Below are 10976 nucleotides of genomic sequence, written 5' to 3'. Positions count from 1 at the left end.
CCCCAAGCCTGAGGGGTCAGTATTACAAAAAGCTCAGCATGTGGGCCCTGCTAGTACTCCTTGGCTGGAGTTAGGGAGTTAGGGGTGATGGAGAGCAGAAGGAGCTCCTGGAGAAAGCTAGCCTTGTGACCAGTGTTGGTTTCTTCTATTGGGACAACAGCACAAAGGCCACGTGGGGTTGCTGGCCATGGAGAGGGGCCTGGACTGCTGGCTGTGAGGCCCTGCGGTAATGGTGGAATTGCCAAGCTGGGTGTTGGTGCTGGCACACTGCTGGAGGGGCTGCTAGGCATGGGCTGCATCAGGATCGTGCTGGGCCTTCACTGTGTGCAGCCCCAAGTGTCTGGCCACTGGTGATCTGCATGTGCTGGATGCACTACTCAAGGGGCTCTGTCCACCTCTGACCATAGCCCTGCTGCTGCTGAGCCTGCCACATTACCCTTCTGGGCCATTTGCACAAGGCTGCCATGGCCCTCAGCACTGTGGCCACTGCTGCTTCTGTGCATCAGCCTGTGCCACAGGGACTTGTCCATAGGTCTGGCTACTGGACCCTGCCTCTTCCCATGCCGCAGCTGGGCCTTGCTGGCTGCTCCCTGGCTTTTCTCCTCGTTCATTGTTTTCTTGATTTTCCTTGAAGCCAGAGGCTTATGCGAGCAAGCCAGTCCCCTGGGCATGCACCCATCCAACTTGATGGTTCTGCTCTGTGCAAGTCAAAGGGCTCCAGAGGACTGGCTAGCCTGCCACTGCTACTTGTGGCATTCTTGGTAGGGGCAATTGCCTCATCCTGTGACATGGAGCCACAGGTCAGCACTATGAGGGAACCAGGAAAGAGGGTACAGGCCCTGACCCCACTAAGGGGGGCCATCACTAGACCTGCAGGACTTAGTGTTGGTGGTCATGGTGCTGTAATGAGTCTTTGGGTGGCATCAGGTACTCTGCTCATCTTAGGCATCTTTGTGGTGAGCTAGACACCTGCAGCTGTGGACTCAGCACAGGGCTGGCGTGGCTACGGTTCTGCTTCTTAGTGCCTGTCTGTGGCACCACTGCACTGCAACTCCTGCTTAATGCCTGCTCCTGGCCTTGGCTGGGCTGGGCATCAGGCTGGGGCCAAGGCGCCATGGGGAGCCAAGACACAGGACTGGCTCTGGATACTGATGTGGAGTGTGGCACTGGGCAGAACCTGGCATGTGGTCATCGTGTGGGGCCCAGAAATGGACTTGCTCATTAGTAGGATATAGTAACAAACAAGGATACACTATGGATACAGACTGCAGTCAGGATCCTGCCCAGTGCTTGAAGGTCTGGTAGTATCAGTGATGACAAGACCTCTAAGAGCCTGAGTTCCCATCCCAAATTTGGGCATCTCCTCATCATGTCACCACCAGCAGCTCCAGTTCCATAAAGAAAACAGGTTGTATGTTCAGTTTCAGCCTAATGATTCTCAGCAGGTCCTGGAAGTCCAATGAGAGACTGGGGAGACCCCCGAGAACATCATCATGATTATTCTACCTCCTCTGTCCCACCCTATCCCAACTTCAATAAAATATCCTGTCAAACACCTGCATGTGGATTTCAAGGTCTAATCTGCTTGTGGTTTTCCTGACATAGGCATGCGTTGGTAAGTGGGGTAAGTATAACAGGAGACTTTTTTTGCCCACACCACGTGGCTTGTGGGATCTTAGTTCCCTGACCAGGGATTGAACCCAGACCCTCAGCAGTGAGAGCGCACAGTCCTAACCACTGGACAACCAGGGAATTCCCAGACAGGAGAGTTTCAACCAAATCATCACAGAACTTAAGCGAGGCCCTTCCTGGCCAGGTGTGTGTCCAGGTGGGTGCTCAAAAATGCCAGACTTTTGGGGCCCATCGATAGGCCATTTCAGACATTCTCTGTGCTCGAGTCTTGACAGAATTTCCCGGGCTTCATTTTGTTCAAATGTTTTCGTGACAACTCCAAAGCTTTGACGTCAGAAACGCGATAGGGACTCACATTTGTTCCCAAGAACAGAATTGGGATGGTCCCGAGGTTTCCAGGGCTGAAGGAGAAAAGTCGAAGAGCAAAGGGCCATGCTCATGTTTGCCTCCTGCCTTGGTGCTGAACACCTTCCCTCCAGGTCCGCGGCAACTCATCCCCTGAAGTGCCGTCGCCACGACCCCTTCTAGTGACCTGGAGCACAAAGACGGAAGTGAAGCGCCTTGAAAGGCAGGAAAGGCCGCCCTCTGCCCTTTCAATGGCGCTGACGACCCTGGAGAGGCCCGCCCCCTCCCGCCAAGAAAGGACACCATTGGCTCTCCCTGACGGCGTCGCTCTCCTATTGGCCAGTGAGCTAATGCCAATGTGCAGATTGGCCCCAAAGTTTTCTTTCGGTTTCCGGCGTCCCAGCAATGGCAGCTCTGGACTCCCTGTCGCTCTTCACCGGCCTCGGCCTGAGCGAACACAAGGCCCGCGAGACGCTCAAGAACACGGCTCTGAGCGCGCAGCTGCGCGAGGCGGCGACCCAGGTGCGAACCCAAGTCCCTGGTCCTGGCTGCCGACTGTTCCCCAACGCAGCGCCAGGCCGGGTCCTGACCCCAACCAACCTACCTCGTCTTGTTCAGACCTTTCTTACTGGGCATGGGGCTTATCTCCTGACTCCTCTGACCTCAGGCGCAACAAACAATGGGCTGCACCATCGACAAGGCTACCGGGACCCTGCTCTATGGCTTGGCCTCCCGACTCCGGGATCCGCGGCGTCTCTCTTTCCTCGTGAGCTACATAGCCAATAGGAAGATCCATACGGAGACCCAGCTGAGCGGTGAGACCCCTGCCTGTCCTGCCGCTTCCACCTCCAACTCCTCCTCTCAGCCAAGATCCCTATCTGCCCATTCTGCGAAGTCCCTCAGCGTCTCTCTGCATTACTAGTTCTGCATTCCTCTCTAAACCCAGGCCCTGGCACTGAGGGATGGAGAGGGCCACCTCTGGTGAGACTGACTAGAGAACTGTAGGTCTGAGGGAGAGTTTCCCTCAGAGCACATGCTTCTTTCCTGTGACCTCAGGGCTTCTCTAGGGGTGCAAGACTTAATTTCCCAGGAGGCCAAACTAATTGGGGTTTCATGGATCGGATTAGGGCTCTGTCTTCCTACTTCTTGGAGCTGAGGTGCCACAAATTAATTGGCTCTCTTTTTTCAGCTGCCCTTGAGTATGTGCGGAGTCATCCCCTGGACCCCATCAACACCATGGTCTTTGAGCAGGAATGCGGTGTGGGCGTTGTGGTGACCCCAGAGCAGATTGAGGAGGCTGTGAGTCTTTCCCCAGGCATCGGTTGCCTCCTTAGTACTGACCCTGAAAAGGGGTGGCTCAGCCTTTCCAACCAGGAAGACCCAGGGTGAGGGTGTGGGTTCTTAGAACATTTCTGAAGGACACTTTCCTGAACCACATGGTTTGGCTTTCTGTAGGTGGAGGCTGCCATAAATCGCCACCGACCTCAGCTCCTAGTAGAGCGTTACCATTTCAATATGGGGCTGCTGATGGGTGAGCAGGGCCTGGGGCAGGGGACTATGTTATTCTCTCTAGTCATGCCTTCTCTTCTGCATGGGTGAGAGGGAGGTGGGAAGAGGAATAGGAACATCTTAAAAGTGGTCTGGCTGTGGTTTTTGAGGTCAGCCAGGTTCTTTTCTTGGGAAAGAGGGTGGGCAATGTCCTGCTTTGCCTTTCTGCAGCTCCCTCTGCCCATATTTCTAGGAGAGGCTCGGGCCGCGCTCAAGTGGGCAGATGGCAAAATGATCAAGCACGAAGTAGACATGCAGGTGGGTGCCTCCTTGATCTGAAGCAGGCAAAGACCCTGCCAGAGACAGTGTCTAGAGTCCACTGAGGGATAAATGGTGGTGGGAGGGGAAGAAAGCCTATTCCTATTCTGATGGTGGATAGTAAAGCTTGGGGTAGAGGGAGCAGCACCCGGTCGGACAGTGAAAGACTTGGGCCTCTGGGTTCTGCCTAATTTGGGGTGAGTTGCTTTACTCTGAACCTCAGTTTCCTCATCTTGTAAATAAGGGTGATGTGGCCTTCATCTCAGCGTGCTGGCAGAGAATCACAAGAGGGTGATGGTTGAAGTAGACGGCATATCTTGATGCTGGGCCCACAGTTCCTTTCTGTAAATGGCTGTTTTTGTTACCTGAGCCCAGGACCCTCAGGAGGGAAAAAGCATTTGAGGCTGCAGAACCATGTGAGGAGCAGAGGTGGGATGGGCTGGGTAGGTTTTTCAAGGTGGTGCCAGTAGACAGAACCAAGAAGCCCTTAGCTAGATGGGTGGGTGGGGTCAGTCATGGGCTCCTGTCCCAGCTCTGACTCTGGTCTCTGCTCAGGTCCTCCACCTCCTGGGTCCCAAGACAGAGACTGATCTGGAGAAGAAGCCCAAGGTGGGACTGAGCATGGTCTTGGGTCCTGGGGATGAGGTGGGGTAGGGTGAAACTTCAGGCTGGGGAAGGGAGTATCTGACCCCAGTGATCCCGAGACCTTGACCCAACTTTTGAACTTCTCCCAGGTGGCAAAGTCTCGGCCAGAAGAAACAGACCGAAGGACAGCAAAGGATGTGGTGGAGAATGGTGAGAGGCTTGAGGCTCCTGTCACATTCAACTCCCTGATTTCTGGGTTTTCCACCTGATGGGTCATTATAGCCCAGATTCCTCAGGCCGTTGGCTTAGTCAACACTCTGTCTTCTGCTGCAAGACTGGAATTTCTGGTGTTTCCTTTACCCAGAAACTAGTCAGAGGAGGCCTGAGAAGTCTGGCTCTGTATCTCTTGTCTCTGGGGTTGGGGAAAGAGGGGACTGCTTGGTTCTATTCTGGTTGCAGGATATGGGTAGTATCGACAGGCACCTCCCTGAGCTGGATGTGGTAGCTGTATCCAGAGAGTAAGTTTTCCTTGGTCGGTTCTCTGCAGGTGAGGCTGTTGTTCAGACCCTGTCTCTGATGGAGCAGCTCCGAGGCGAGGCGCTTAAGTTCCACAAGCCTGGTGAGCAGGCAGGTTGAAACTCTGTGGAGGGCTGGATCTTTTTTTTAATTTTATTGAAGTATAATTGATTTGTAATGTTGTGTTTAATTTCTGCTGTACAGTAAAATGACTCAGTTATACATATATATATTCTTTTCCATTATGGTTTATCACAGGATACTGAATATAGTTCCCTGTGCTATACAGTAGGAACTTGTTGTTTATTCATCCTATATATAATAGTTTACATCTGCTAATCCCAAACTCCCAGTACTTTTCTCCCTTATCCCTCCTCCCCACGTTGGCAACCACAAGTCTGTTCTCTATGTCAGTGAGTCTGTCTGTTTTGTAGATATGTTCATTTATGTCGTATTTTAGATTCCACCTATAAGTAATATCATATTGTATTTGTCTTTCTGACTTACTTTGCGTAGTATGATAATCTCTAGGTCCATCCATGATGTTGCAAATGGCATTATTTCATTCTTTTTAATGGCTAAGTAATATTCCATTGTATATATGTCCCACATCTTTATCCATTCATCTAATGGTGGACATTTAGGTTGTTTCCATGTCTTGGCTATTATAAATAGTGCTGCTGTGAAGGTAGTGGTGCATGTATCTTTTTGAATTATAGTTTTGTCTGGGTATATGCCCATTAGTGGGATTGCTAGATCACATGGCAACTCTATTTTTAGTTTTTTGAGGAAACTCCATACTGTTTTCTGTATGGCTTCACCAATTTACATTCCCACCAACAGTGTAAGAGGGTTTCCTTTTCTTGTGGAGGGCTGGATCTTAATAGCAATTCCTGTAGTCAGGTCCCTGGGATAGGGAGCGCTGGGCTGCAGCCTGGTATCATCAGGCTTGTTCTGGCCCTGGCAGGTGAGAACTACAAGACCTCGGGCTATGTGACCACTCCACATACCATGGATCTACTGAAGCAGCACCTGGAGATCACTGGAGGACAGGTGTGTGGGAATATTGGCAGGCTAGCTAGTGCCATCATCACTTGCCTGGGGCTGCCTCCATACTACCCCACCTTACCTATCACCATGGCCTCCCTGGGAAGGGTCGTCCTTTAGTGTAGTCTGAGTTCTGACCTGATTCCTCTGCTCCCATTCCTCTTATCTCAGGTACGTACCCGGTTCCCGCCAGAACCCAATGGAATACTGCACATTGGACATGCCAAAGCCATCAACTTCAACTTTGGCTATGCCAAGGTGAGTGTGTCTGGGGACTTGGCAAGCAGGGTAACTGCTTGCTGCTCCCATGACTAGGTACCAGAGAGGTATCCCTACTTTTCCTGCTGCTCCCATAAAGTGTCCCAGAGCAGACAGAGGCCTTGGAGGGGATACCTAGAAATGTGTGATAGATACCTAGGAATCCACCTAATTGGGCTCACTGAGGAAAAACTCTTGGTGAGGGACATTTGGGGAAATTCCCAGTGCAACCTCTTGGGCTTAGGAAGAGGCTATGCTGTGTCCCACGTTAGTATGAGATACCTTGTTTAGGGCATTTAGATATAGGAAGGTGAGTGAAAGATATTTTCAATTCTGACGTGGGAGAGCTCTGAGAATGTCCCAGTTTGATGAGATGGATTGTAGGAGCTGATGATGTGGGAGCTCACAGATACTGCAACTCTCCTAGGCCAACAATGGGATCTGTTTCCTGCGCTTTGATGACACCAACCCTGAGAAGGAGGAAGCAAAGTTCTTCACTGCCATCTGCGACATGGTGGCCTGGCTGGGTATGGGTTGGGGAAGGCCTGGGCAAAACTGCTTATCAGTGGGCCTCTCCCTGGGCCATGGCCTGCCATTGGGTGTCCCTGATTGGTTGCTAATACCTTCTCATTCTGCCCCAGGTTACACACCTTACAAGGTGACATATGCCTCCAACTATTTTGACCAGCTGTATGCGTGGGCCGAGGAGCTCATCCGCAGGTGAGGCCAGGGCCGTTACGTGGAGCCAGGCAGACTGACCAGGGCACATCCATGCTGGGCATTCACACCCCTTTCTCATAGGGGTCAGGCCTATGTGTGCCACCAGCGAGGAGAGGAGCTCAAAGGCCACAACCCACTGCCCTCACCCTGGAGAGACCGTCCCACAGAGGAGTCCCTGCTGCTCTTCAAGGTGGGACTCTGGGGTTGCAATTGGGTCTAGGTGGGCCAAGATACTGAGAATGAGATTCCCTTGTGCTGAGTGGCAGCCTGAGCCCTTGCTCCCTCAGGCAATGCGCAAGGGCAAGTTTGCAGAGGGTGAGGCAACTCTGCGGATGAAGCTGGTGATGGAGGATGGCAAGATGGACCCTGTGGCCTATCGAGTCAAGTATACGCCACACCACCGCACAGGGGACACCTGGTGGGTGTGAGCTTGGGGTGGGGTTGCGGAGTTGTAGAGTGGTGGGTGGGCCATGGGTAGGGCAGAGTGGGGCCGGATGGTGGGGCCCACTGCCTATGCCCTGCAGGTGCATCTACCCAACCTATGACTACACACACTGCCTCTGTGACTCCATCGAGCATATCACCCACTCACTCTGCACCAAGGAATTCCAGGCCCGGTGAGGGAGCCTCGGGCCCGTGGGGAGGGGAGGGCCAGTGATTCCAGCAGCCCTTCCTGCCGGTCTCTCCCTGGTTGGAGGTGGCCAGTCCTGACTCTGCCCTCCCACCCCAGACGCTCTTCCTACTTCTGGCTGTGCAATGCACTGGACGTCTATTGTCCTGTGCAGTGGGAGTATGGCCGCCTCAATCTGCACTATGCTGTTGTCTCTAAGAGGAAGATTCTCCAGCTTGTGGCAGCTGGCGCTGTGCGGTAGGTGTGGCTTTTTGACTAATGAAGGTTGGTGGTACTAGTAGCATGTGCTGCCAAAGGTCTTCTCACCACCATCTCGCCCACAGGGATTGGGATGACCCACGGCTCTTCACGCTCACAGCCTTACGTCGGCGGGGCTTCCCTCCTGAGGCCATCAACAACTTCTGTGCTCGGGTATAGCTGAGTGGGCTGAGTGGGCAGGTGGGGGCTGAGCACAGTAGTATGTGGTTGTGGCTGTCACTGATGCTGTCCTTTCCTGCTAGGTGGGAGTGACAGTGGCACAGACCACGATGGAACCACATCTGCTAGAAGCCTGTGTGCGTGATGTGCTGAATGACACAGCCCCTCGGGCCATGGCTGTGCTGGAGCCATTACAGGTGGTCATCACCAATTTTCCTGCTGCCAAGGTAAGTCTCCTTCAGAGTGTGCGTGTGTGTGTGTGTGTTGGGGGTTGCACCTGGGTTTGGGTGTGGGAATCCCAGTGCCTAGTGTGACTCAGACACTTATCTCCTACTATAGTCCTTGGACATTCAGGTACCCAGCTTCCCAGCTGATGAGACCAAGGGCTTCCATCAGATTCCCTTTGGACCCATTGTCTTCATTGAAAGGACTGACTTCAAAGAGGTGAATGGGGGTGGTGAAGGGTCCTGTTTGTTCCTGGGCCCAGTCCTGAGGGCCCTTCATCTCTTCTTCTATCAGTGCATCTACTCCCTGCTTCAGTCAAACCAATCCTTGCCAGACATAGGGGTGGGAGAAGCCTCTTGTACCTGCCTGACCCTTGCAGCCTCTTGTGTCCACCCCACTTCCTACCTCTAGGAGCCAGAGCCAGGCTATAAGCGCCTGGCATGGGGCCAGCCCGTGGGCCTGAGGCATACAGGCTACATCATCGAGCTGCGGCATGTTGTCAAGGTGAGAGCCAGCTGCAGCCTTCCTACCACAGTGCCTGCTGGGGTGAGGATCTGGGTGCAGCTTGCAGTCCTGGTAGTGGTGTCCAAGTCTGATTGCAGGCCCCTTGACTTCCAGGGCCCCAGTGGCTGTGTGGAAAGCCTTGAGGTGACCTGCAGACGGGCAGATGCCGGAGAAAAGCCCAAGGCATTTATTCACTGGGTATCACAGCCTCTGACGTGTGAGATTCGCCTCTACGAGCGACTGTGAGTGAACAGAGCTGGTGTTGGGGCAGGTAGAAGATGGGCATTGCTTGCTGTGGCTGCCCAGCTGGAGTCTGACCTTCACTCTGGCTGCAGATTTCAGCACAAGAACCCTGAGGATCCTGCTGAGGTGCCTGGTGGATTCTTAAATGACTTGAACCCGGTAGGCTCATGGGGTATGGGGTGAGGGTGATGGGCCTTTCTGGCTGGATGGCCACCTGAGTTCTCTGCCCACAGGCATCACTACAAGTAGTCGAGGCAGCATTAGTGGACTGTTCTGTGGCCCTGGCAAAGCCCTTCGACAAGTTCCAGTTTGAGCGGCTTGGTTACTTTTCTGTGGACCCAGACAGCCGCCAGGGACAGGTGCTTGAATTTACCTTTCTGCAACAATGATGGTGGTGTCTGCCATTCTCTGTGCCAAGCACTTTGCTGACATTTCCTTACTTAATCTTCACCACCTGAGGTGGGGTTCATGTTCTACCGATGAGGAAACAGGCTCAGAGGTTAAGTCCGTGCATAAAATTTTGTATGAACCTTTCCTTTCTTATTCCTCAAGGTAGGGGGCAGGCATAGGGATTGTTATAATTCTTATAAAATGGAGACCCAGAGCCATCCAGTCCTTTAGCCAAAGTCAAAAAGTTATCGATAACTAGAGTTTCTTGGCCCTCAGCTCCTCTGGGATGAAGTGAGGGTTGGAGTGGGGTGTCTGGTGAGACCCACTTAGGCCTTCTGGCCTGGTTCTGGCTTGGTGGTCATTCCTCTCCCTCTGCCCTCCAGCTTGTCTTCAACCGGACCGTCACACTGAAGGAGGACCCAGGAAAAGTGTAAACTGGAAGTCCTGTGGACCTACCTCATCCTTCTGGAGGCGAGGGGTACCCAGACTCCATGTCAATAAAGAACAGCTAAATCCCCCTGGGGTCTGTGTTATCTCTCTCTGGTCTCCTAGCACCCAAGGGCCTTAGAGTCATGCTGGGGGAGGGGGAAGGTACACTACACACAGAGCAGTAGTGACAGCTTTGAAACCACTGGTGCAGTTCTTGATGCCCGAGGGCTGAGGCCTGGGCCTGATTCGTTATCTTCTGCACCTGGTCTGAGGGAATGGTGGGTCTTGGGATGCTGCTCCACTGTTAGGAGCCCTGTGTCAGAGGAACCTGGAAGGTTTGTGTCTGCCTGCATGCCTAGGCAGATGGAGAGGCCTGGCTCCTAGTCCAGTCATTAAAAAATAATTATTGAGTACCTACTATGTGCCAGGCACAGTGAGATGAAGACCTGTGTGGTGGCCTTCTAAGTCCACCACCTAGTTGGGGAGACAGAGGGTGACCAGGTATTGTGCAGATGTCTCCTTGGGGCCTGTGTGAGGCTGGAGGTTTCTGACCCAGCCTGGTCCTCTGAAGACTGCTCTCAGAAGTGACTCCTGAGGGGAACCCCAGAGGACTAGGAGTTTGCCAGGGAAGGATGAACAAGTGCAAAGGTCCAAAGGCCTTTTAAAGAAACAGTATGATAGTCTATGTTCCTCTGGGGCAGTGTGGGCTACTGGTGAAGCCCGCGTGTGCCTGCAGCTTTAACACCCTCCACATTTTCCCTGTATACAAACACCAGGCTACCGAGGCCCGCTTTAAGGTGGACTGGACTGCGGAAGGCTGAATTAGGATGACAGCAGATAGAGGGTGAGGGGTTGGTCCCAGATGCTAGGGACTCCTGGAGGAGAGTGACCCGGGGCTTCCCAGGTGGGGTGCGGCTGGAAGCGCCGGGCCTAGGTCAGAGGCTGTGGGGGCCACCTTAAGTAAGAGGCTGGTCTCCGCACCGCGTGAGGCTGCGAGAAGGAGGCCCCGGCAGGCGGCAGAAGGGTCCTGAGAGTGAGCTTCAAGCCCAGGCCTGCCCAGGCTCCAGGGCTAGGCCGATCTCCGGCCCTGGCTCCGCCCCATATGGAGGGGCGTCTGAGGGCGGTACGCTCCGCCCTACACCCCGGGCTCCTGCCGCTACTGCAGCCCTAGGATCGGCCTCTCTCCTCTGCAGAAGCGTTCCCTTTAAGTCTGGCCAGGAGGCAGCCT

General features: G+C 53.6%; 1 protein-coding gene across 1 annotated transcript; it reads left to right on the top strand.

The window, feature by feature from the left end:
- Nucleotides 1-2347: 2347 nt before the first annotated feature.
- Nucleotides 2348-9841, top strand: QARS1 (glutaminyl-tRNA synthetase 1). The gene is made up of 24 exons (XM_060110578.1): nucleotides 2348-2499; nucleotides 2645-2792; nucleotides 3167-3276; nucleotides 3433-3508; nucleotides 3719-3783; nucleotides 4339-4392; nucleotides 4518-4578; nucleotides 4916-4987; nucleotides 5852-5937; nucleotides 6103-6189; nucleotides 6617-6716; nucleotides 6831-6909; nucleotides 6991-7099; nucleotides 7197-7327; nucleotides 7434-7526; nucleotides 7640-7777; nucleotides 7864-7951; nucleotides 8041-8184; nucleotides 8297-8401; nucleotides 8594-8686; nucleotides 8801-8928; nucleotides 9022-9088; nucleotides 9163-9288; nucleotides 9703-9841. Exons 1-24 carry the CDS (start codon nucleotides 2383-2385, stop codon nucleotides 9751-9753), a joined length of 2328 nt encoding a protein of 775 aa, XP_059966561.1. The 5' UTR covers nucleotides 2348-2382; the 3' UTR covers nucleotides 9754-9841.
- The last annotated feature ends 1135 nt before the right edge of the window (nucleotides 9842-10976 follow it).

This window comes from Mesoplodon densirostris, chromosome 10 (genome assembly GCF_025265405.1).
Source record: "Mesoplodon densirostris isolate mMesDen1 chromosome 10, mMesDen1 primary haplotype, whole genome shotgun sequence".
Lineage (NCBI taxonomy): Eukaryota > Metazoa > Chordata > Mammalia > Artiodactyla > Ziphiidae > Mesoplodon > Mesoplodon densirostris.
Note: the sequence above shows the minus strand (reverse complement) of the source record. Positions and strands in the feature narration are given on the sequence as shown.

Coding starts and splice junctions, on each gene's coding strand:
- QARS1 (XM_060110578.1), top strand. CDS start 2,383: ATGGCAGCTCTGGACTCCCTGTCGCTCTTCACCGGCCTCGGCCTGAGC. Junction 3,784..4,338: donor AGCACGAAGTAGACATGCAG/GTGGGTGCCTCC, acceptor GTCTCTGCTCAG/GTCCTCCACCTCCTGGGTCC. Junction 6,190..6,616: donor TCAACTTTGGCTATGCCAAG/GTGAGTGTGTCT, acceptor CAACTCTCCTAG/GCCAACAATGGGATCTGTTT.